We start from the raw sequence: 22229 nt of genomic DNA on the forward strand, positions 1-22229 counted from the left end.
TATCAAATGTTAATATCTTAATAATCAACCTGGTCAAAACCTTTCAGGTTTCTTCGTTTGAGTCAGTCGCCTTGATTCAGAATGTCACGAGCCTTAAGATTTCATGCTGAGGCGCCTTGCAAATCCGACACTTAAGATCCTCCTAGACCTTGAGGTGATCAGCATAAGAGGCCAGATCCCCTCGAGCCATCTACACGTAGCTTCACCTTATTCTTTAAGGGCAGAAAATTTGAGACGGTGATCGCCGTAACAGTAAATTTGGCTTTCAATTGGGGCCCCCCTCCGGTTTAGAAAGAGGAACACCAGATTGACCACATTCCCACCTAGAAAAATCTTCTTGCGTCAATCAAGCCTCACCTTGGCTCATTGGGCTGTCAGTTTGATCGTCGTTAGATTGAAGAGAACACCTAGATGCAGCGATCGGCTATAGATACTTCTAGATCGTCTAGATCTGCTAGACCTTGGGCCAAAGAGGGTCGACCTGCAAACTTGCAAGGTTTATTTTAAATACGCATTACAGTGTTTTCTATTCTAATGTAATTCTGCAATGTAATTCAGCTTTTAACATTTTTCTAGGTAGTAAAATGCTCAAGACAAGTAGGCCCAGAGATTTTTTTCCAACTGACAGATGCTAGTTCTTTAGTTGTCTGAAATCAGTTTTGACTTCAGCAGGGTCTCACATGCAGCAAGTGCTGCAGCTGTTTCCTGATACCTGTTTTCTCTAACCTAAAACCAGGTCCCGGTCTAGATCCCGCTCAAGGTCCCGAGGAAGAAGGTATTCTCGGTCACGCAGTCGGAGTCGTGGTAGGAGGTGTGCTTAAATTTGTCTTTTATTATTATTTGCTTCTTTTGCTTAGAAAACGCTACACGTGCATAATTCTTTAATTGGCTTTTTTGCAGGTCCAGGTCAGCTTCCTATCGTAGGTCTCGGTCCGTTTCCCCTCGTAGGTCTAGGTCTGTGTCTCCCCGCCGGTCCCGATCGGGTTCCTTGAAGAGATCAAGGTAATTAGTATTAATTTTTAACAGGTTTTATGTTCTTTGGTTTTGAGATCTCAAAAGGTGTTGATCCCTAGAAGTCAGACATTAGCATGCTTTAAAAAGTTTCTAGTTGAATTTACAGCATGGGAATATGATTAGTTTTGAGACCTTACACAGCTGTGTATTTGATGATGAATTTTAAAATATCTAATGATCATAGAGGTTTTAATTTCAACACGTAGACATTAATCTAACTAGTGCCATAATTGCAATCACTTCTGGTTGAATTGACTTCTTAGATTTTCATTTGTCTTCATTATTTCAGGTCTAGATCAAGATCCAGATCTAGATCCAGATCTGTTACGTGGCCCCGAAGCAGGTAAGATCTCTTCTATGACTGCAGATACTCAGTAGAAGTTGATTAAAAGTCTGCTTGGGTTTTCTAACAGCTGTTAGCATTTCAGAAAAAGCTGTGTTTTCTCTCTGCTAACTTAGGGGTCTGTAATTTTAAAAAGCAGTGCAGAAGATCATTCTTTTTATTAATTTACATATCACTGATATCCAGGTCCCAGTAGTCATCGTAAATTCTTGTTTTGATCAGGTTGCATTAATAGCAAACATAGCCAGCAAATTTAGAATGAATCTGGAAAGTTTTTTCTTTGTGTAGAACACGAGATGTGGATTCTTCCCTATTTTTGTCAGAGAAATCAGGATGCTCTTCTGGATGTGTGTTAAAGCATTAATGCATATAGCCAGGCAAGTCATGCAGGGCTTGCTAGTGCTTTGAGTGTTACAGCTGTTTCCAGCTCTGTTGAATAACAAAGTATGAGTCTGCAGGAGCTGAATTAAATTTGAGATAAACACGCGTCAGAATTACTTTGTACCAACAAATGTACCGTAAGAGTGATGATCAAATTTTAAAAGAACACAGGATGCCATTCATTCTCTTTAAGTTGTGGTTTAATCCTTACATTGTAAGTGAATGCAACCTTGTCCAGGCAGTGTGGCTGACATAAATTGACTGGATGTCCTCAACAAGCTGTCATATAACAAGAATAAATAGAAGTGCTGCTCTGAAGGAGATGGTACTGCTCTTGACCCAGCCCATTCCTCGACTGCTGTTCTGGTTTGATGGCTGCTCTTTGAAATAAATAACACAATAGTCAACCACGAAGAAACAAAAAATAAAAGGAAGTTTTAACTGAGGGAGTGAATGGAAAAGCCTGCAGCTGAAGATGGGAGATACAGTGCTGAAAGGTGGTAGTGGCATTTTCTGAGAGTGGAACAGCAAGCAATGGCAGTAGTTTTTAAGAAATGAAAAGGTGAAGACCAGAAGAAGGTTTAGTTAAGAGCAGAAACTCAGAGAAGTGGGTTCAGAAGCTAGCAACAACAGGGAAATTCCCTGAGGCAGTAGAGCAATGCCTTTCACTGATCAGGTACACTTTCTCTACTTGTTGCTAAAATATGTTGTGTCTTAATACTAGTTGTTTCAACATGACTTAATCACTGTTCCGTGTCAGTGATGAGAGAAGACAGCTATGGTCAACAGCCTTTTTTTACCACCTTTGTTTTCAAGTACCAAGATGTTTTTCTGCAGTCTAAAAGATGCTTTTAGTGATATTTCTAGACTCTACTGTGTGACACCTTTCATTGTAAGTAGAGATTAAGTGACTGAGGCAAAGTCAGACATACAAGTACAGAGAAGTGGCAAAATACTGGTGCTTAACTCTAATGAAGTCACTGCTAAAAGTCCACAAGGCAATTTAAAGATGGTTTCTTTACAGAAGAATCAAAGTGATGCATAGCACCCAGAGACTGGCTCTTGATTCATAAGGCAGACATACTGAATAAGTATTACATGATGTTTGCTGGTTTGACAGCATCAAAGTGTGTATTTAGAAGTTGCTGTGTGGAAAGACTTGGATGTTGAAATTAGAACGTTTCCTTTGGGAACCTAAACATTTCAGTTACTGTTTTAGGCAGTATTAGTATTCTTATGGTGCAGCAGGCTTATCTCAAAGACAGATGATTTTGACAGTCTTTTCACAAGGGTTAAGTTCAGACAGATTTAAAGTAAATGCATATATAAGATGAAGTGCCCTGAGGAGAAAGTATTTGTAGGAGCAGCCAGTTTCAACTATACTGGTAGATATCATTCAAGCCTAATAAAACTTGCAAGTTTAGAGCACAGCTTTTTATTAGCTTTGTGAAAATACTGGTCAGGATTTGGGTTGTTCATGTATTCCTGCCACCTGCATCAGCAAACACCAGTCATCAGCGAACAACCAAAGTACAGAGCAACATGTGCAGCATCCTTTTAAAAAGCTTTCTTCTGAAATTAGCAGGAAAAGTCCTTGAAACTTGGAGGATTCTGTCTATTCAACGTGACATTTTTTATACATTTAGTGTGAATCTTGCTGCCTCAAGTGTGGGAGCATGCATGCTACTAGCTTCCCTGCTGAGCTGTATTTTTTCTTGTTACAGGTCTAGGTCTCATGGCAGATCAAAATCTGGCTCACTAGCTAAGAGGTAAGCATATAGAGATAAAGCCTGCAGTAGTATCTAGAATTCAGTAGTAGGTTTGCATGATTAACAGAGCCTAGTCCTTTAGAAAAAAATCCCCCAAACATCAGTGTCCATCTAACCTGTTTGCGATATGACTAAGATTATAAAATTTTCACTGCAGCTATTTGCAATATGTTCCTTACCCATGTCTTTGTTTTCATTAACTCTTTGCAGGTTCCAACATAGTACTGATTATTTTTTTATGTGTCGTTGTACTCTGTTCCGTTAGATTTTTATGTCCATTGGATAAAGGGCTTCAGCTTTATTAATGCTGTTGATAAAACAGCCGAAATATGTGATGTTTCTTTTCTCAAAGCTTCACCTCAGTACTATCCCTTGTTTTCCTGTTTTGTTCTCTGAAGACAGTTGCTTAAAATTAATCCCCATGCTAAATGACTTGAGAATCCCCATCAGAGTAAAAGTTGATTTGAAAACTTTGTCATTTTAAAGCTTCTGGCTAGATTCCCGTAATAATTCTGTTACTAAGATGTTTATTTTTTGAATATAAAAGTTCCATTTGACCTTTAAGCTGCATTGATGATAATTCTGTTTTGACAGTCAGTCAAAGTCCCGATCACCATCTCCAAAAAGAAGGTATGTTGATCTCCCTACTAATAATATAGACTCTGTAGAGCTGGCATTTTAGTATCTGCAGTGATCTTTGCTAAGGAGTTTGACTGCTGCTTGTAGGAAAATACTGGAAAGGTATTTTGCCAAGATCTCTTTGACAGCAATAATGCTGTGTTTGTGGTCTTATATATGATAATATATATGTGGTCATAATTCCTCAGGATACTGGTTACATGGCAGTGTTATGTCTTGCCTGTGTTCATTTCAGTTGACTAATGGTTATATTGCACAGAGACTTTCACCTGGTGAGCTAAAAGCACAGAATAACTGTGGGCATCAGCTTTGAGTCTTATTAAAAGATGCAGTGAGATTGGGGAAGGGAGAGTGGAGTAACCTGGCTTAGCAGTCAGAATGGAAGATCGAGCTTGTTATTTTTATTGATGTTACTCAGATTTTTGTTTTTCCCCAGTAAATTGGGAAATAACTATCTCTGTGTGTGTGTGTGTGTGTGTACATGTATGTGTAGTGACAGATTCAGCATAATTTTTGTCCCCGGTTTGAGTTCTTTAATAGTTCATTTTTACAACTTCAGAGTTGGATTTGCAGAGAGGGGATATATCCTAGTAAGAATAGCTGTCGATCTGCCATGATGTGTCCCTTGCCTTGGTGATATTTCTGGCCTGCAAGGATTTTTTGGGTGGGTTTTGAGGGATTTTTTTAATACTTAGAGAAGTTCTACACTTAAGATTTGCTTCATTTAAAAATGTGGCTACATGTAGTCTAACCTCACAACCAACCACAAGGAACTTGAATAAATGCCTGTAAATGCTGAGTGATCACCATAATAGGTTTTGACAATCTGCTTTTTTGGAACAGTGAAGAAGTATCCTGCCTCCATGAAAGCTGCTATTAGTAGTACCCTTTAGATGACTTTACAATTATCACATTTAAATTGTATTGTAAAAATAACTAGAGAAATGAAAAAATGTGGAAGTAAAAAGAATAAAATACGTGTATTATCTCTAACATTAAATCATCAACCTGCTAATTTTGTCGGTAGTGACTGGTTATTAAAAAAACAGTGCTTAAAGGGTGCTGAAGTAATCTAGGTATCCTGCTTTTTCCTGTATTTGAATCTCAAATGACTACTGAAATGTTAACTGTGGATTCTTTTCCTTTCAGTCATTCACCATCAGGAAGCCCCCAAAGAAGTGCAAGTCCTGAAAGAATGGATTAAAGTTATGAAGCTAATCTTTTAGGAAGAAAGTTATTTTGCTTACATTATTATAAGGGATTTTGTGGTGTCTTTGTAAATGTAAGAGTGTAGATAGAAGAGTATATCAGCTGAAATTTGGCATGATCTGGGTCTTCTGAGTTAGTCACACCAACAGACTAGCACAGGTCTCTTTTTATTGTATGAATTAACTTCCTGTGATATGAAAATGTGGGACTTTTTTTATTGGCACATTGAAATAAAATGTGTATTTTTAACTAAAACTTCTCTGTAGTAACCCTGCTGCTTCTGTTAACATTTGGCTATGTGCCATGTAATGTGGATGAAAAATGTCTAAAATGGGAATGACTAATATCAGTGTCTTCTCAAACTAATCACTTTTCACATTTGTTGAATGGTCTTCAGGATGAGTTTCTGCTTTCTTTGAAATGGATTTTAAAATCCATCTCTGCAGATGGCTAAAAATTTGATTAATCCCTTTTTATTCCTTTACAATATTTACTGGGCATTCATTCTTCTCTCTAATTATTCTGCAAAACTTACTCTCTGGTGCTTGACTAGTTGTGATACCAGATGCCCAAAAATGTAAGGATCAGCTTTTATTCAAAACACATTTTTTAAACGAGTAACATCTGCAGAAACCTCTAAAGGTAATAGAAATCATTAATAACTTGACGATTGCTACTTTTGCTTGTGCATTTTTTAGTTTTTTAGGCTACTGATACAAAGAAAACTTCTTAAAATGTCTTAAGACACGTTTTCCTTTTTTGAGGGAAGACACAAGGTCTTCTGACCCTACTTCCTGAAGGACCTTAGGAAAATGTGTTTGAGAGGCAAAAGAAAGCTGTTCCTGGTCTTTCTGCAGCTCACTCAGACTTTCTTCCTTAAAGTGAAAATTTCTCGTGGCTGACCTCAGGAATTCTAACCTGCTTCACAGAAATTGGTATGCAGCCCAGAGCCTAGAGACTATTTTGCTGAATTAAACTAATTTCTTACAGCAACTGCACACCTGCAGGATTAATTATTTGTGCATAAGTATGTCAAACTCTTGTGTTTGTCCTCATCCTGTAGTCAAGAATATCATAAGGCACTTCGTTGACACAGATCACAGCAAAAGATTGGAAACAGTGTTAGACTGTGAACAAACGAGGCAGAGGGGGAAAAAAGCAAACCTTTTTTTTTACTGTGGTGGGATTTCTAGCAGAAATAAAGGCCAGTATTGGCAGTAAACAAGCACTGAAATGGAGAGTGAGGTCTGTTCATGCTTCTTGTGAAATCTGTCATGGCAGATTGCTTTCAAATGTGTGAGTGACAGCAGAGCATCTTAAATGAAAAAGAATTGCAAGATTAATTTTGCTCACACCTTGGGTAACCCATGATTTTCAAAAAACAAGTTTCCTCCTAATGATGACTTTATGGAGCTTTTTCAGTAAATAGTGCAGATATTGAATGTACTGTCATGCTGCAGCATTGTTTGACCTTTATGCCTCATCCTAACTGTTGCGGTGCTTGATCTCTGCCTGGACACTCCTGGGGTGTTCAGTGGTGGGGATGAGTGTTTGATCTACCAGGTGCAGGGATCAATATTCAGGCAATATCCATGAAATTCCACCATTGCTGCAATGGAAGAGTGGGGTGGGAGTGACACAAATGTTGCCCTGCAGTGATTTAGCAGAAATGCCCAAAGCCTATGACTTGTGTTTGGAGTATTTCTTGGTTGTATGTTGCCTGCCCCATTTCTAGCACATCTGGTGACAGGCACACATGCCGCTGCTCTGGAATTTGGTCAGCTTTTTTCTCTTCTGTACTAAGGCAAACCTACTCCACAATAAACCTGCAGACTAACACGACGGCTGTACTGGTACCTGTTTTTCAGTACCTGGAGACTCGGAAGACAGGAGGAGCCTGGAGTTTCTGCAAACCCAGGCTTAGCAGTGAGAACCTGAGCAAGAAGGCGAGAGCTGTGCCAGGGCAGGGGTGGCCCTGCCCGCGGCTGTGGCCACTGTGTACAGCCAGCCATCACATCCATACTTCTGTGCAGCTGTGGTGACCAAAATTATGGGTGGCTGTGCTGCCTCCCTTGGTTCCAGGCATCCCTGGAGCAGGCTGGATTGCAACCAGGCGTTTCCTGAGCTTGGATCCGCAGGGCTTTGTTCCCCAAGCCACACCAGCCCTTCCACGGTGAACTGCAGCCGCTGCAACGTGCAACCATCACGTCTGTGCCTTGGGGCATCACAGGAGAGCATTGGGGTGTTCCTTTTGGGGGTCAGGGTGGCAGAACTGACCCTGACGGGTCTGCTACATCTGTGAGCCCAATTGCCAGGCACTTCTGCTGGGGCCTGAAGGCACGCTGGAGTGCTGCAGGCCCTGGCCACAATCTGCTAGAGACGGGGCTTGTGCAGCCCCTTCAGCACCAGTGTGACAGGAGCAGGGGGAAGTCAGGCTGTGGTGCCCACCATAGGGTGCCTGGCCCAAGGGCTAGCTAATCCCGTGTCCCTTGGGAGGAGGCTGTCAGCTCCCTAATATGATAGCACTGCCAGCCCTGTGGCTTATGCCAATTTTTTATGAAATCTCAGAAATGAGGTTTTCATCAGACAGGCCCCTGTTACAGGGTTTTGGGAATGATACATATTTCATGTGGAAAAACAACGTTAAGATGATGATTTACCTCCTGCAGTTGTACATTCAGGACTATAGATGGATACACCTGCTTCACTTCAGCCAAGGCATAGCTATCACTGCTGGCTTCAAAACAGGAGTTAAGACAGAGGAGCCAGGGTGGCCAGCTGGGATAATCCCAGCACACCACCCTCCTCAAAGCTGTTCTGCATGACCACGGTATGCCTGTGCTCTTGCAATGTCGTGTCCAGAGAAGGGCAACAAAGCTGGTGAAGGGTCTGAAGGACGTGTCTTACGAGAAGCGGCTGAGGGAACTGGGGTTGTTTCTGGAGAAGAGGAGGCTGAGGGGAGACCTCATCACCCTCTACAGCTACCTGAAAGGAGGTTGCAGAGAGCTGGGGATGAGTCTCTTTAACCACATAACAAGCAATAGGACAAGAGATAATGGCCTCCAGTTTTGCCAGGGAAGGTTTAGACTGGATATTAGGAAGTACTTCTTTGCAGAAGGGATTGTTAGGCATTGGAATGGGCTGCCCAGGGAGCTGGTGGAGTCCCCATCCCTGGAGGAGTTTAAGAGTCAGGTTGACCCAGCACTGAGGGATATGGTGGAGTTGGGAACGATCAGTGTTAGGTTAATGGTTGGACTAGATAATCTTCAAGGTCTTTTCCAACCTAGATGATTCTGTGATGCTGCTGTCAGGCCTCGTGTCTCTGTTCATGGGGGCTGCCCTGTTGCCCAGCACGGGAAGGGCAGGGCACCCTCTGATGAGTTCACACCAAGCTGGGGGGAAGGTTAGTGGTGGGGAGAGAGCAGCAACCAGCACAGTTCAGAGCATTTTGCTGGGGTAGCTGATGTTATAACGAACAACCACAACTTTATCAGCATTCCCACGTGCTCCACATGAGTATTACTAGATGCTCCCCTGCAGTAGTCTGAGGTGCAGCATGTCCCTAAGCAAGGTGTTTTCAGTGCAATTTTCCCGCAAAACAAAACCTAATACCCAGGGTGAGGCTGGACAGAGGGTGAGAGCTTTGCAGAGTCCAGGCAGCAGCAGAGAGGGTGACAGGAGTTAAAGCCAGCAGAAACCACAGTGAAAACCACAGAGGAGGATAAAAGTTCCCAAGTGGGATGCCCAGGGTACCCAGGGTAGTTTGAAAATGCCAGGATTTCTCGCTAACCTGCTAAAAGGACTTACCTCTCTCGATGATAGGAGTCAGCATCCCCTTTCCTTAAGCAGCACTGAACACAAGCCATGTGGTATGGTTGTATTCCTTGTCTGGCCAGAGTATGGTGTTGGGTAAGTGGGGCTGGGGAGAGGCAGCAGCAAGTCAGTGATTGTGAACGCACACCATAGGACCAGAATGGGTCAGAAGGCGATGGCCGCAACCCCTCAGCCTTTCTGGGGTGGCATCCCATGGCTCTCCCGGGCACTTCCAGCGGCACTGTTTAACTGCCCTTTACTTGCCAGCTGGCTGAGTGGGTGAGTCCTACCCCTGGTTGAATTCAGGTCCAATGGAGAGGATGTGGCAAGACCCCGGTGGGGTTTTCTGCTCTAGACCTCGAACCCTTGGGAATCTGGGCTGTGCAGGGCCGGTTCCTACTGCACTGACTGACCCCTGCCTAATGCTGCAGGATACCACGGCCTGTGCCTGCCTCAGTTCTGGTGTCCACAAAGTGTCCTCTTGCCAAACAGACTCTTCATATATTTATCACCACAGAGACACAAGTGGTATTAGTGACATGGTCCCCTGCCACAGGACCCGAGCAGCTCCCAGGGGTGGGGGGACAGTTCACCTTGTTGACAGCATCAGTTCTGGGTTTCCAGGCAGAAAGCCGAGTGCCTGGGGTATGTGACAGCACCTTTGCCCTTCAGGGACCCATCCAGGTTATTGCCGGTGTAAAACTGGATGCCAGGCTGGGTGCTGTGAACCTCCATGGTCCTGCCAGTAGGTGGGTGGTGAGCCCTGGGGAGAATGTGGTGGAAGATGCCAAGGGGCTGGCCAAAAGGGCATCCCACAGCTCCAGGGGTGAGAGACCCCTGCCAGGGTCCCAACCTACCTGTCCATGAGGCGTCGAGCCTCTGCCTGTTGCAGGCAGAAGTTGTGGTCGAAGCCATCCAGGTGAAACTTCTGCAAGTTCTTCCCCAGCTCCACAAGCTGCCGGAGATCAAAGCCAGTGCCCTGCACAGCGACCAACCTCCCCTGGGCAAGAAGAGCAGTGTCATCCACTCACCCACATGCCAGCAAACAACTGCAGTGCTGGCTTCTGTGCAGGGTTGAGATCCATCTTTTTGGTGAGCTGAGGGTTTTAAGCCATTTGTAATCTTTATCTCATTGTGGTGTCCTGCTTTGAGCAAGCTTGCCTTGTAGCCACTGTGACTCAGGATGGGGACATCCCCACCTTGTTCCCCAGAAGAGATGGCAGCCCTTGGGGACACTGCTGGGCTTAGCTGGCACAAAGCAAAGGCAAGGAGCTAGAAAACAAGAGGGGAGACTTGCATATGTAACTATACAAGCCAATTAATATAAACCCCAAACGTATTAGGTATTAATATTTTTATATATTTATATGTTTATATAAATCAATGTATATGCTACCAAAAACCCCCATCACACACATAAACCCAGCACAGACTTATATACATATATTCTCTCTCTAAATAAATGAATCCTACCAGATTTCTAAACAAACATCCATGAGGTAGCCAAGAATGTGGCCAACCTGCCAGGATGGTGAATATGGGCTATATTCTGGCACCAGTGAAAGGTTTAAGACTATAAACCCAGCATTTTCTCTCAAGTCTTTATTAAGGCCTGATGTGGGGACACAGCATCCTATGATAAAGCTCTTGCAGTGAGAACAATCCTAAAACACACTAAACACAGTGCAAAACACAGCCATCCCAACCCAAAGGCAAGGAATTTTGCATGGGGAAGGTGGGAGAGGAGGGCTGGGCAGGGGATTTTTCCCTAAAGTCACACTTTTCTACCCTTCTCTATAGGGAGAGGTTTCCATGGTCAGCAGGCAGCTGCCAGAGTTGGGGATGGCAGGCACAGGCATCCCAGCCCTGCTCCCGGCCCCACGCACTGTGCTCTGCTTGCTGCAGTCACATGCCCAGCTCGGCTGCTACTCTGCACTGGTTCTGCTCTGCAAACCTAGAGAAACATCAGTTTCTATCTAACAAACAGCACATTTCTGTGGCTTCTGATCCTAGCTAAAAGGAGTACATTTACTGAATTCAGCTGTGGATGTAAAAACACCTTGAAATACATTTTGATTTAGGCACTTACACAAAATACAGCAGCCATTGCATGCAAGGGCTCTCTCTGTCTTTAATAGTCACACAAATCTTGTCTTCACCCCAGGGCTAAGAGTTATACACAGTTTTATCAGCTTCAAAGGCTACAGTTACTTAAAACACCAAGAGGGAACTGCAAAAAGCAGGGGCAGTGAGTCAGCCACAACTGAGATGTGAAACATGGTGAAAGCAGTGGGAAGAAGCAGGGCAATGGTATAACTTTAAGCTCTTCCCTGGCTTGAGCCCCCATGACACACTAAGCTGAGCAAAAGCTGCTGGGAGATCCACTCCTCCAGGCGCAAGCTGATGCATGCATGCACAGTTGTTTTAGTTCACAAATTCAGACGTAACTTTGCTTTTAGCAGACACCCGAGCTAAAAAGCTTTCTTGTTTTGTTTTGGTTTTTTTTTTCTTTTTAAAGACTCTCTTCCTCTCCCTTCTGAAGTCAGAAGGTGGAGTCAGCAAAGCAGGCCTGCAAGTGCGTCAGGGAAACAAGCCCTGTCATTTCCAGCAGAGCCTATGCTTAGCAAAAACCACCCTGTGGGCTCATGCAGCCCTCGGGTACACATGCCGCCCCACACCCAGTTTCTCTTCTGTTGATGCTAGCTACACTGAGGAGCCTTCCTGGCATTTCTGCCTTGGATCGGCTGCTCAGTGGTCCGGTCACTACAGAGACTTCGGCACAGTGCAGCATCCTCACCTGCCATGGCTCAGCATCCATTTCTCTAAGCCAGTCAGACTGGAGCCATCAATTAGGAGCAAATCTAGAAGTCTGCTTTTTTGATTATTTTAATCTATTTTACATTTTTCAAAAATTAAGGCAAATACAGCTTTTTTTTTTTTTTTCTATTTAAATAATGCTTTTCGTTCTTAAAAGCAATGAAATTTGGATTCATTTTGAGATTAGATCAACTCTTACCAGTCACGCTAAATGAAAAGTGGGTGTTGGAGCAGTGCAGTGGGACGATCAAGCCACCTAAAGCAAGGTGCCCCCTTGTTAGCAGCGGGACCACCCCTGAGTGAATGTGTTCAGTGCTGGCTTTCCTGCGGGTACAGGAAATGTGTTCCCTGTCCCAGCCTGTTCAGATTATTTAACTTAGTGGCTCAGTTGTTTATGAGGAGAAACAGAGTAGAAGTGGTGGGGCGAAAAAAAAGAAAACTGTTTTCTCCTTTTTACCCCGTGAATCAAGACTGGGTGCAAAAGGCTGCCAGCTCACTTCTCTGTTCTGAGGCTGGTGACAGCAGCAATACCACCTTTGTTTAATTAACCTGCTTAGCATGAAAGATATACTGTTTTCCTTAACTGGCCTTCCTCTTTTAGCCATTAAAGACAGGAAAGAAGTTTGGGGTTTGGTCTTCAGCCTCCCAGCAGTACTGCCAGCTCTACTGTCCCAATTTGAGGACTGATGGCTCTGCTCTTGCAGGGAAGGACAGTGCTGGGCTCCCGAGCACCAGAGATTCCAGCAGCTCTAGAGATCAGTGCTTGGCCTGGGAGCTGCCCTCCAGATCAGGGAGTCTGAGCATGTCCTGGTGTGTCACCACATTTATTGACCGCAGCCTGGTGCATGCTGCTTGCATCTCCCTCATTTCACTGAGGCTTAAGAAACTAATTCTGCTTTCTGTAGACTTTGAGCATGGGCTGATCTTATGGAAATATGGTCTGTGGAAGTAAGACCTTGACATCACATGGAAAATCCCAGTACAGAAGTAGGATAAAGCCAAACACTGCTGGAGGAAGCAAAGCAGACAAACCCCAGGCCACTCCCAGCTGTCAAAGTGCTGTGTGACCCTCTCTGATAGCCCCACTGGCCCTGGGGACAGTGGATTGGCCTGCAGGGAAATGCTGGCCAAACAGGTCTGGAGGGACATGCTTTGGTCCTGTGTCACAGGTAGCTTGTGTCCTGGACAGGCCCCTTGGACCCTCACTGCAGCCTTGCATCCCACTTGCCTCTGGCCCCATTTCCTTCTGCTCCTGCCTGCACCCCTGGTCCACACCCTCTCCAGGGTGCCACTGGATGAGGGCCCTGCTGTGCCTGGGGTCCCCTGGGCCCTGCTGTGTCCCCATGCCAGTCCCCGATACCCACAAACACCCGTCTGTAAAACCATCCCCGACGTGTGCTGCAAATGTCGCACCACCCACCAGTGGGGACCTTGGTGTCATCCACAGGCAGGTAGGAATCTGCTTCAATAGAAATCTCGTGGTTGTAGATATCCCGTGAGCCCTGCAGGAGAATAGGAAATACTGTATTCCTGCTGCAGCTCTTCTGCCGTTCAGGCAGCCCTAGGCACACCTGGAAAGTGACTGCCTGCAGTGGTGCAACACCTGCAGTGCCTGGGGAACCTACTGGCTGTCACCCCACCTTGACCCTGAGCACAGGACTGTCCTGGTTCAACTAGGATAGGATTAAGTTTCCCCAGCAGGGGGGAGGGAGCTCTAGCTGGGTTATTCAGTACCATGCTGACGTTAGGTCTGGGCACCAAGTGCGGGAAGAGCAGCGACAGCTTTTGTTCATCTCATCATCGCTCCCCTTCACTGCTCTATCTTTGTGGTATATCTTTGTATATTTTTTGTCCTGTTCATTGTTATTACTGTTTATTGTTATTGCTATTGTTGTTGTTTGGATTATTATTTGTTACACTGTTGTGTTAAATTTTTCCTTATCTCAACCCTGGGTTTTGTATCTCACTCCCTGCCCCGTGCGGTCTGAGGGTGGGGGAGGGACAACGGCAACATGGTCTCAGGTCCCAGCAGGGCCTAAACCACCACAAGGACAAAGGTACCCAGCACAGGCAAAAACCTGCATGGGACCTAGGAGCTGTAAATCCTGCAGGGATGAGACTATCAGTCTAAACTTGTACCACACTCTGCAGATCAACTGGATCTGCTGGTTGCTGAGCACACAGCAGTAGGTGAAAGGGGAAGCAAATGTGAGGAAGTGCAACCCATCCTCCTGGTTCATCTCCTGCAGTGGGGGGGGTTGCACTCCTCTTCCTCTCCCACAGCCTCAGGGATGCTGGTAGGGAACCTGCTGGGCTGGAAGGGGAGCAGAATCAAAGCTGAGCCTGCATATCACTGTCTAATCTGAGCAGCAATTTAATTGCAAAGGTCTCCCATTCCTCTGGAAACATGCATGAGTTACATGCTGTAGATGTTGATATTACTCTATCACTGGGAGGACAAATGGAGGGTAAACTAACAACTGCAGAGACATTATTAGGGCAGTAGCCTGCACAGACCTCCTGCACGGAGGGGCTCTCACTAACATTTTTAAGGGTCTTTTTCTCTCAGCCAAGTGTGACTGCACTGTCCCATCCTATTGCTCTGCCCAGCAACATTTTATTTCCCAGATCATTTTCCTCCAAACCGAGTTATAAACAAGGTGAGACTAAAATGCAGCTGCAATACAGTGCCTGTCTAGCTGGCAGGACCCTGGACTGGTATGTGGGAGCCCTCTGCACCCTGCTACTGCCCCGCTCTGCAGCCTTGGCAGCCTCATGTCTCCTTTCCATGGTTTCTCCTCCGCATTTTGTCCTGGGTATTTCGGTGCTGCACTGACTCTGGCTGGCACTACAGGCCCTGATCTCAGCTGCATCATCCATGCAAGGGTTCAGCACGTTGTCTCAGAAGTGCTAACAGGAGACAGCTAAGAAATGCCAGTCCATCACAACGGCATGCCAGTTCTGCACCTCCTCAGCAATCTTCCCAAGGAACCAGGACAGACTGAAATTCCCCAATTACACACAAAAGGAGAGTTAATATTCATGATGGGATGTCTCTGTTCACAACACACTGGGATAATGCATCCTCAGGTGAGGTCTATGTGATTCAGTCCTGCCTCAGCTTGTAGGCTGTACGCAGCTCATGATGCATAGAGACAACACCCATTGCTGAGTCCCCAGAAGCATGCTGTGTCCTCAGACCATCATGCTGGTCCCAGTGATCCCATGGGAAGCCCATGGATCATCCCCAGGCTTCCTTTCCGTGCACAGTGTCCCTCACAGGGTTCATCTCTCCATGCTTACCTGCCCTACAAGGTTGAAGTATGCATGGTTTGTCAGGTTGATGGGTGTCGCCTTGCTGGTCTGGACTCGATAGTTGATGGTCAGCTCCCCACCACTGAGCATGTAGGTCACCCAGACTAGCCTTCCTCACCATCAAGGCTCAGCCGGAAGAAGCAGATGCCATTTGGAAGGACCTGGGGGCTCCACAAAACCTGCAAGAAGTAGAGCATGTCGCTGGTGGGACAGTCATGGGAAACACGGTGCTCTTCTCTCCTGTCTCAGGCTGGGCTGAACCCCTGAACCCAGAGACAAAAAGCACTCAACAAAGGTTTTTACAGTCATCTTTCCTGCTCTTACTCCTAGAAGGAAAAAGAAAAGCCCAAACAATCTTTTTCTCCCTATGAAGGACTAAAAACCAATAACCCCTTGTTGAAGAAGAAAAAGAGAAGTGGGAAAAAACACAAGCACCAGCCTGCTCTTGGTCAGCCAGGGCCAGCAGCAGGAAACACGTTTTCTGATGAACAGTCAAACAAGCAAGGCAGTTTTCTCTGATGGGAGTCTGTCAAAGCCTGTGTTATTCCATGATTTTTGCCCTGCAGCTAGACTTACTCCCCCTCCCATAGATTACCTGGTATAAAACATCACCTCAACAAGCTGCAGCCCTTCCTTCACTCAAGACTGACTTCTAGGACATACTGGGAGCCCCTGTTTAGGGGGTGGAGTTGGGTTAAATAGTACCAGATGTATTGTCAGATATATCCACACAGCAGTGCTGATCAGAGAACTGGGACCTCTCCATTTGTTGCCCCTGCCAGAGACCAGAGCTTTTCTTGGAGCTGAACCTGCTGGTGAGCAAAGCAAGTTGTAAATTTAGCTGCCCAGACATCCTGTTTGATCCTGGCCATGAACCTGACACTAAGCAGGTATCTCAGCCCCTTGCAGGACAGATGTGTGAGTGAGAAGAGGTGAGGTGCTCAGTCTCTGGAGATTTGCATCTAAGGAATAGGTAATATCCAATCAAAGAGGACAGTTCTAGGGGCCAGATAACACTTTTGAGATGACCCCTCTCATGTCCTGTGCAGAGATCACAATCTCAGAGCACTTGTCAAAAGACAACACTTTCACCAAAGATGGGAACTGAGGGTGCCAAATGGGATAGCCAGGCTGCAGAGCAGGTCTTCCTGCACCGAGTGCAGTTCAACTGCTGTCAGACACTGATTTTATATATGAGTTTGTATTTACATTCTCTGAAGAAGCTATTAAAGGCCCATAAGCATACAGATATCACTGTTTTTTAAAGATAAGTGAGCTATTTTCTAAAGTCCCTGTCCTGGTTCAGCTAGGATAGGGTTAAGTTTCCCCAGCAGGGAGAAGGGATCTCCAGCTGGGTTATTCATAACATGCTGACGTCAGGTCCAGCACAGGAGCGCGGGAAGCTTTCCTTTGTGGCTTTTGTCGCGGGAAGCACACACGGTGGGCTGGCTGTGTCCACTGTGGTATCTCTCTGTATATCTTTTATCTTGTTTATTGTTATTACTGTTTATTGTTGTTATTATTGCTATTGTTGTTGTTCAGATTGTTTATTACACTGTTGTATTAAATTTCTCCTTATTTTAACCCCGGGGTTTGTGCCCTACTTGTGTCCGAGGGTGGGGGAGGGACAACGGCAGCATGGTCTCCAGTCACGGCAGGGCTTAAACTATCACAGTCCCCCAGCAGCGTGGTCAGATATTGCCACCACGTGTCATCAGACCACGCACTGACCACAGCACCCAGGTCTGCAAGATCACAAAAAAACCTGACAAGATGGCCAAGAGAGTCACAGCCAAGTGCCAGCATGTCTTGTTTTTGTTAGGGCTAACCACAGATCTCTGCACAGTGACTGTTACCTGGCTGGAGGCTGTCTTGAGCAGGTGCCCAAGCATGCCTTGTGGGCCAGAAGACAAAAAGGCTTGTCTGGGAGGTGTCGCTGCCTTGTCCCCACCACATTGGCATGCCCTCAGCAAGCAGGGAGAAGAGACAAGAGAAGAGACCATGTCCCCCTTCTGCAAAGGAGTGCATGTTTTCAGCTCCAGTTCACAACAGGTCAGGGTGTATAAAGAAACTTTAAACCAAATTGTCCTTGTGCGTACAACAGCCAAGTAACCCCAGCAACCTGTTTTCTAAGGCTGTCAAGGAGCGTTTGATCCCAATCTGATGCTAGTTCACACTAAGCTGCCCAGAAGCGAGCTTTTTTCCAGACACTCTGACTTTTGCCCTGTCAGTCTGAATGTGCTTTCACAAAACAAAACATTAACCCAGGAAAGCAGCTGCACTAGTACATTTACATGTGTTCCTCTGGGAAAGTGGTGGATCAACTACTTGCTGGTTGTAAATGCATTTGATCTGACAAAGCCCAAGGCTTCAGGAAAGCAGAGACTTCTGAGCCTGCTATGCAATCAGCAGAGTTGAGTGAGACTTTCAAGAGAGGACATGCTTTGCTGCACTTGTAGCATACAGATGGTATGTGGACTTCAGCAGCAGCTGAAGATAGGAAGGGTGGTTGAGTGCCCTGGGGCCAAGGAAAGGTTATTTTATCTTGGGAGGTCACAGGGAAGGCCTGAGGAGGGGACACAGTGATGCTGGGGTGTTTTGCAGGTCTAATTACCAGCTGGTGTGAGTCAGAGAGCCCAGAGTGTGCTGTCACTGGGATGAAAGCAGCACCAAATTACAATAATGCAATAACCGCACTGAACCTGCAGCACCACCCTGCTCTCCCCTCACTTGGGAGTGCTGTTGAAAGCAAGCAGTAATGATACTCAGTTTCTGCAAAGCTACAACCTTCAGATTCTGGGAGGAGCTCTGGGCAGGTAACAGCCTTGAAACTGCAGGAGCAAATGAATCTGCATGGATCACTGTTCTCCAGGAAACTTTCTTTGGGCACTGGGACAACTACAGCAACCACTCTGAGGCAGTGTGCTGGCCTTCATGCATGAGGCTGGGTCCTCACTGCCATGTCCCATGTCCCACCATGTCCTGCATCCTCTGCGGGAGCCACACCTCTCCCTAGGACAACCCTGTCAGAACTGGGCTCACCAGGCCTCAGGGCTGCCGTAACACAGAGGAAGCACAGAAGCCCTCTGCATGGCATCCAAGGATGACCTACGTCAATCCTGCTAAGCCACCAGGGCAAAGACAAGCCAACCCAGCAGTTCATAGGGTCTCCTGTACTCACAGTACTTTCTGGGAGCTGATTCAACTCAATAACCAGTAGAAAACCCTACAGGGTTGGGAGTGAAGACACCATATCCTCTTGCCACAACCCCAGAGGCTGTGTGCCAGAGGGCACTAGGATCTACCAGCCTGATTTTCACCTTGTCAAACCCCCTGGCTCCTCCATGCAGGCTGTTGGGCCCATTGTTGAGGAACAGCTGATACTCCTTCCCATCCACAATGAATCTCCCCTGTTGGGATTCTAGAGGGCTTTCTGCGAGAGAATGGCCATGTGAGCAATCCTGTGTGAGAACAAGACTGATAAGAGCCTCAGTCGAGCAAGAATGCGATAAGGATGTGACCCTGAATGAGGGGAGAGAAACCCGACGAGACAAACAGCCCCCAGAAGGGTTTGGGATGGAAGAGGAAGTTACACATGGCAGGAAGCCTGTCAAGGCTGATGTGGCACTTTTTATCCAATCATAAGAAGGTTTAAAGCGCGGGCTAAGTTAACTGTCCAATCTTGAGGACCTGTAGTGCATGTTACTCACGTGTGCGGGAGAACATTATAAAAGGGCTTTCTTAGTTGTAATAAACAGGCATTGCTTGATCACATTGGTCGTGTGCGTGCTCAGCTCTCCCACACTCCCCTTTGCAATCCTGTTGGCAACACACCCCACGACAGCGCCAAAGAAGGGGTGCTTCCTCGTGTAACCTGGCCAGAAGAACAGCACATGGTTAAACAAAAGGATTGAGACAGAATGGGTGGTCTCCAGGTGTGCTTACAGACTCAGAGATGTCTCCCTCTGCTTCCCACCAGTATTAAATACTTAACTGCAGTCCTGGTGTTTGACAGGACACACAGCTCACTAGTCATGCACACCTTTGATTGAAACAGCCTGATGGGATCTTGTATTCTTTGCAAATTTGCAGAAAAGGCCTCTGTCACTGACAAAGTGTGACAGAGCTGCCCCATTAGAGGGGCACACTGGAACCTGGAGCTACCAGTGTCCCCATTCCCCATCCACCACTGAGCCCAGGACAGGTAGCAGGAGTTGTATTTATTCAGCCCACGATTTGGAAGGGACCCTTAGACGCAGATCATGCAGTGTGGCAATAAACCAGAAAACGCTGGTTAAATTGCTTGATTTGGTTTATTTTTTTTTAAATAAACAGATTTAGACCCACCTTCCAAAGTGTCAGAGCCTAGGACAACATCTGAAAACTCCTCATCCCTGCCTTTCATCTCCAGAGCGGTGATTATACATCCTAAGGACAGGATCTCCACTTTCACGCTGTCCGACTTTAAGATGAACTTCACCACTCCTCCTCCATCCTCCTGGGGCATCTGCCCGAACATCTCTCTCTTTACTTCTGTCATTGCTCCCCAAAACCTGGCCCCTGGCACTGCTGGCAGGAGCTGCGGTCCTGCCTTGGAAGGACGCTCGGAAGGAAGCAATGGTGGCCGGGAGCGGAGCAAACACTGTCCTAGAGAGCAGTCGTAAAAAAATCACATGGTTGCCCTCCAGCCCTGGGAGGAGTTAACGCCGTGACCGGCTACTCCCCGCCAGCACGGAGGCGGTCGGGCAGCTGTGGAGCGATGCGGTGGAGCATTGAAAGGTGCTGAGGGCTTTCCCCTGCGGACAAGGGCTCTCTGGATCTGGTCGGCTGGAGGTGGCGGAGGAGAGAGGGAAGGATGCTGGAAAGAGGGTGCAAGGCTGCGTGTGCTCAGGCTCAGGCTGCCAGCCTGCGTGTTCGAGCTTTTGGAAGACAGAGCATCACTGCCACCAGCTGTTCTCCCCTGCTTTCTTTACACTGCTACAGCTTTCAGGGCCCTTGCAAAGTATGACATGACAAAATCCTGTTTTCTCCCTTTATGCCCTCCCCTTAGCCCCTCCACAAGAGACACAAGGCAGGTCTAGCACCTGCTGATGGAGCTGTAAATCAGGCTCTGGGCTAGCCAGGTGTTAGTCACATTCATGTGGCCCTGACCTGGACTCCATTAAAAATAAGCATCTTTTGAAATACCAACTTCTCCTGTCTGTTGCAGGTCTTTGCAGACTATTTCAGTCTGTGGGAAAACCCTAGCAACATGTAAGTAATGTGTGTGCATAGTTTTCACATCTCTTGGCAAGGCTCAAGTGCAAGGCAAAATAACTTTACTACAATTTGATACTGCTATATTTTTATGAGGACCCCCTTTCAGAATTAGAAGAATCAATAATTCTAAGAACTGCCCCCCCAAAACCTCAATCAATCAACCTGTGGTTGCTAAATGCTCATTCCAACAGCAATCACCTTTAGACAAACAAACTATGGATTCCAAGCCCACACAGAAACAAAACCTCCCACCCAGGGCTGAGCAGAGGTGTGTTTGTAACCCGCACTTCTTTAACAGCCTTGTGTTTGGAGTTCCTGTGTTTCCTTCTACACTTTCACAACTAGTGCTCTCTATCTGAAAACAACCTTGCAAGTAAACATGCTTTTTACAGCTCATCACTACCACCTCCCATTTGAAACAGGCTGAGGAGCAGCACAAACTTTCTGTGGAGAGAGGAAGGCTCCTGGCAGGTGGAAGAGAGGGCAGCCGCATTTATAATTGATTCATTAAGTGTTTTCACGTCCAAAGCATTCCCAGAATCTCACTCCTTACCACCTTGGCTTCCTCAATTCCTCCCACTTAACATGTTTCTCCAGACACAGGAAGCATTTCTGCTTTGCTAAGAGAGGTTTTCATTGAGGTGTGGTTTTTTTAACATGACAGGAGCTACCATTTTGATTTACTTCTCTGATTCACACCAGAGAAGGCCAGATCCAACTCTTCATCTGATATGTCATGCACACTCTTTCATCTTATCACATACATTCACAGATGCAAGATGACTCAAGCCCCAGTGACATCTATGACTGTGAAGGTGCAAAAGCAATACCACAGACAAATCTGTTCATGAACTATCCACCCAACTTTCAAGATATCAGATAAACCAGAAAAGAAACCAACTTGCACAAAACTGAATGCAAACTTTGCATTTTTTTTCTTCTTTCTTCCCAGAAGAAAACCACAGTACTGAGCCTGAACATGGCTGACACTGGCAGCAGGGGACTTCCACAGCTAGTGAGTTTTCAGAAAAGCTTGCTGCACATCTCCCAAGACTTTGGTTTCATTTTTCTGCCTTGCAGCCCTGCACAAGTAGCTGGGCAGTGCACTAGTTCTCTTTATCTCCCCTTGCTCTCACCAAAAAGGTACTGCAGCAGCCTTTTGCAACCCAAAACCCAAAACATTTGTGAGGAACAATGATTTATCTGCTCTATCACAGCCAGTGACCCTGCAGGTATAGTAGAGGCATGGCATGAAGGCAGGTTAAGTGTGGCCCAGAAGCCTGGCCCTAGCTCCTCTAAACCAGGCAAGAGAGTTCTGTTCAGTAGCAAAGGTGAACTGGGTAGTTGCTTGTGAGTGAATGGTCATCTTTCCCTCATCAAAGGGCTAATAAAATGGCTCACTGTGAAAAAGAACAGTTGGTTGGTTGAGAGGGTTTTTTGAGAGGGAGCCATTTAATGCATTGTCAACTATATGAGAATAATTACAGAGGAGAATTTATTTTCCTGGGATCAGCAGCTTGAAAATTCCAGGTGCCTGCAGGGCAGCTACTGTTTTGCAAGGCAGAAGTGGCATATCAGATTTTACACATGCTTGTGCTATTTTTCTATGGACACTTCATTTTTGTGCTTTTTTTCCAGATGTTTTTCTTTAATCCAAAATAAAGTGACTT

At 46.0% G+C, this 22229-nt stretch overlaps 1 protein-coding gene and 1 long non-coding RNA gene across 3 annotated transcripts; one reads left to right on the forward strand and one right to left on the reverse strand.

The window, feature by feature from the left end:
• Window positions 1–6: 6 nt before the first annotated feature.
• On the forward strand, window positions 7–7197 carry LOC113478183. 2 transcript variants are annotated; one of them, XR_003398016.1, is made up of 7 exons: window positions 7–496; window positions 737–811; window positions 901–1002; window positions 1304–1357; window positions 3463–3507; window positions 4102–4137; window positions 5296–7197. It is a non-coding gene; the product is annotated as an uncharacterized LOC113478183 (long non-coding RNA). The 2 variants fall into 2 exon arrangements; XR_003398015.1 differs by having other exon boundaries at window positions 7–811.
• Window positions 7198–8319: 1122 nt separating this feature from the next.
• GALM (galactose mutarotase) lies at window positions 8320–20235 on the reverse strand. The gene is given in 11 exon segments (XM_026845130.1): window positions 8320–8340; window positions 9163–9274; window positions 9762–9777; window positions 9779–9931; window positions 10026–10163; window positions 13402–13487; window positions 15289–15407; window positions 15410–15479; window positions 18621–18710; window positions 19110–19174; window positions 19648–20235. Coding segments are annotated over 10 exon segments (1008 nt in total). The 5' UTR covers window positions 19841–20235; the 3' UTR covers window positions 8320–8340; window positions 9163–9196.
• Window positions 20236–22229: the final 1994 nt, after the last annotated feature.

Source organism: Athene cunicularia (assembly GCF_003259725.1).
Source record: "Athene cunicularia isolate RWA chromosome 3 unlocalized genomic scaffold, athCun1 chr3_part1, whole genome shotgun sequence".
Taxonomy (NCBI): Eukaryota; Metazoa; Chordata; class Aves; order Strigiformes; family Strigidae; genus Athene; species Athene cunicularia.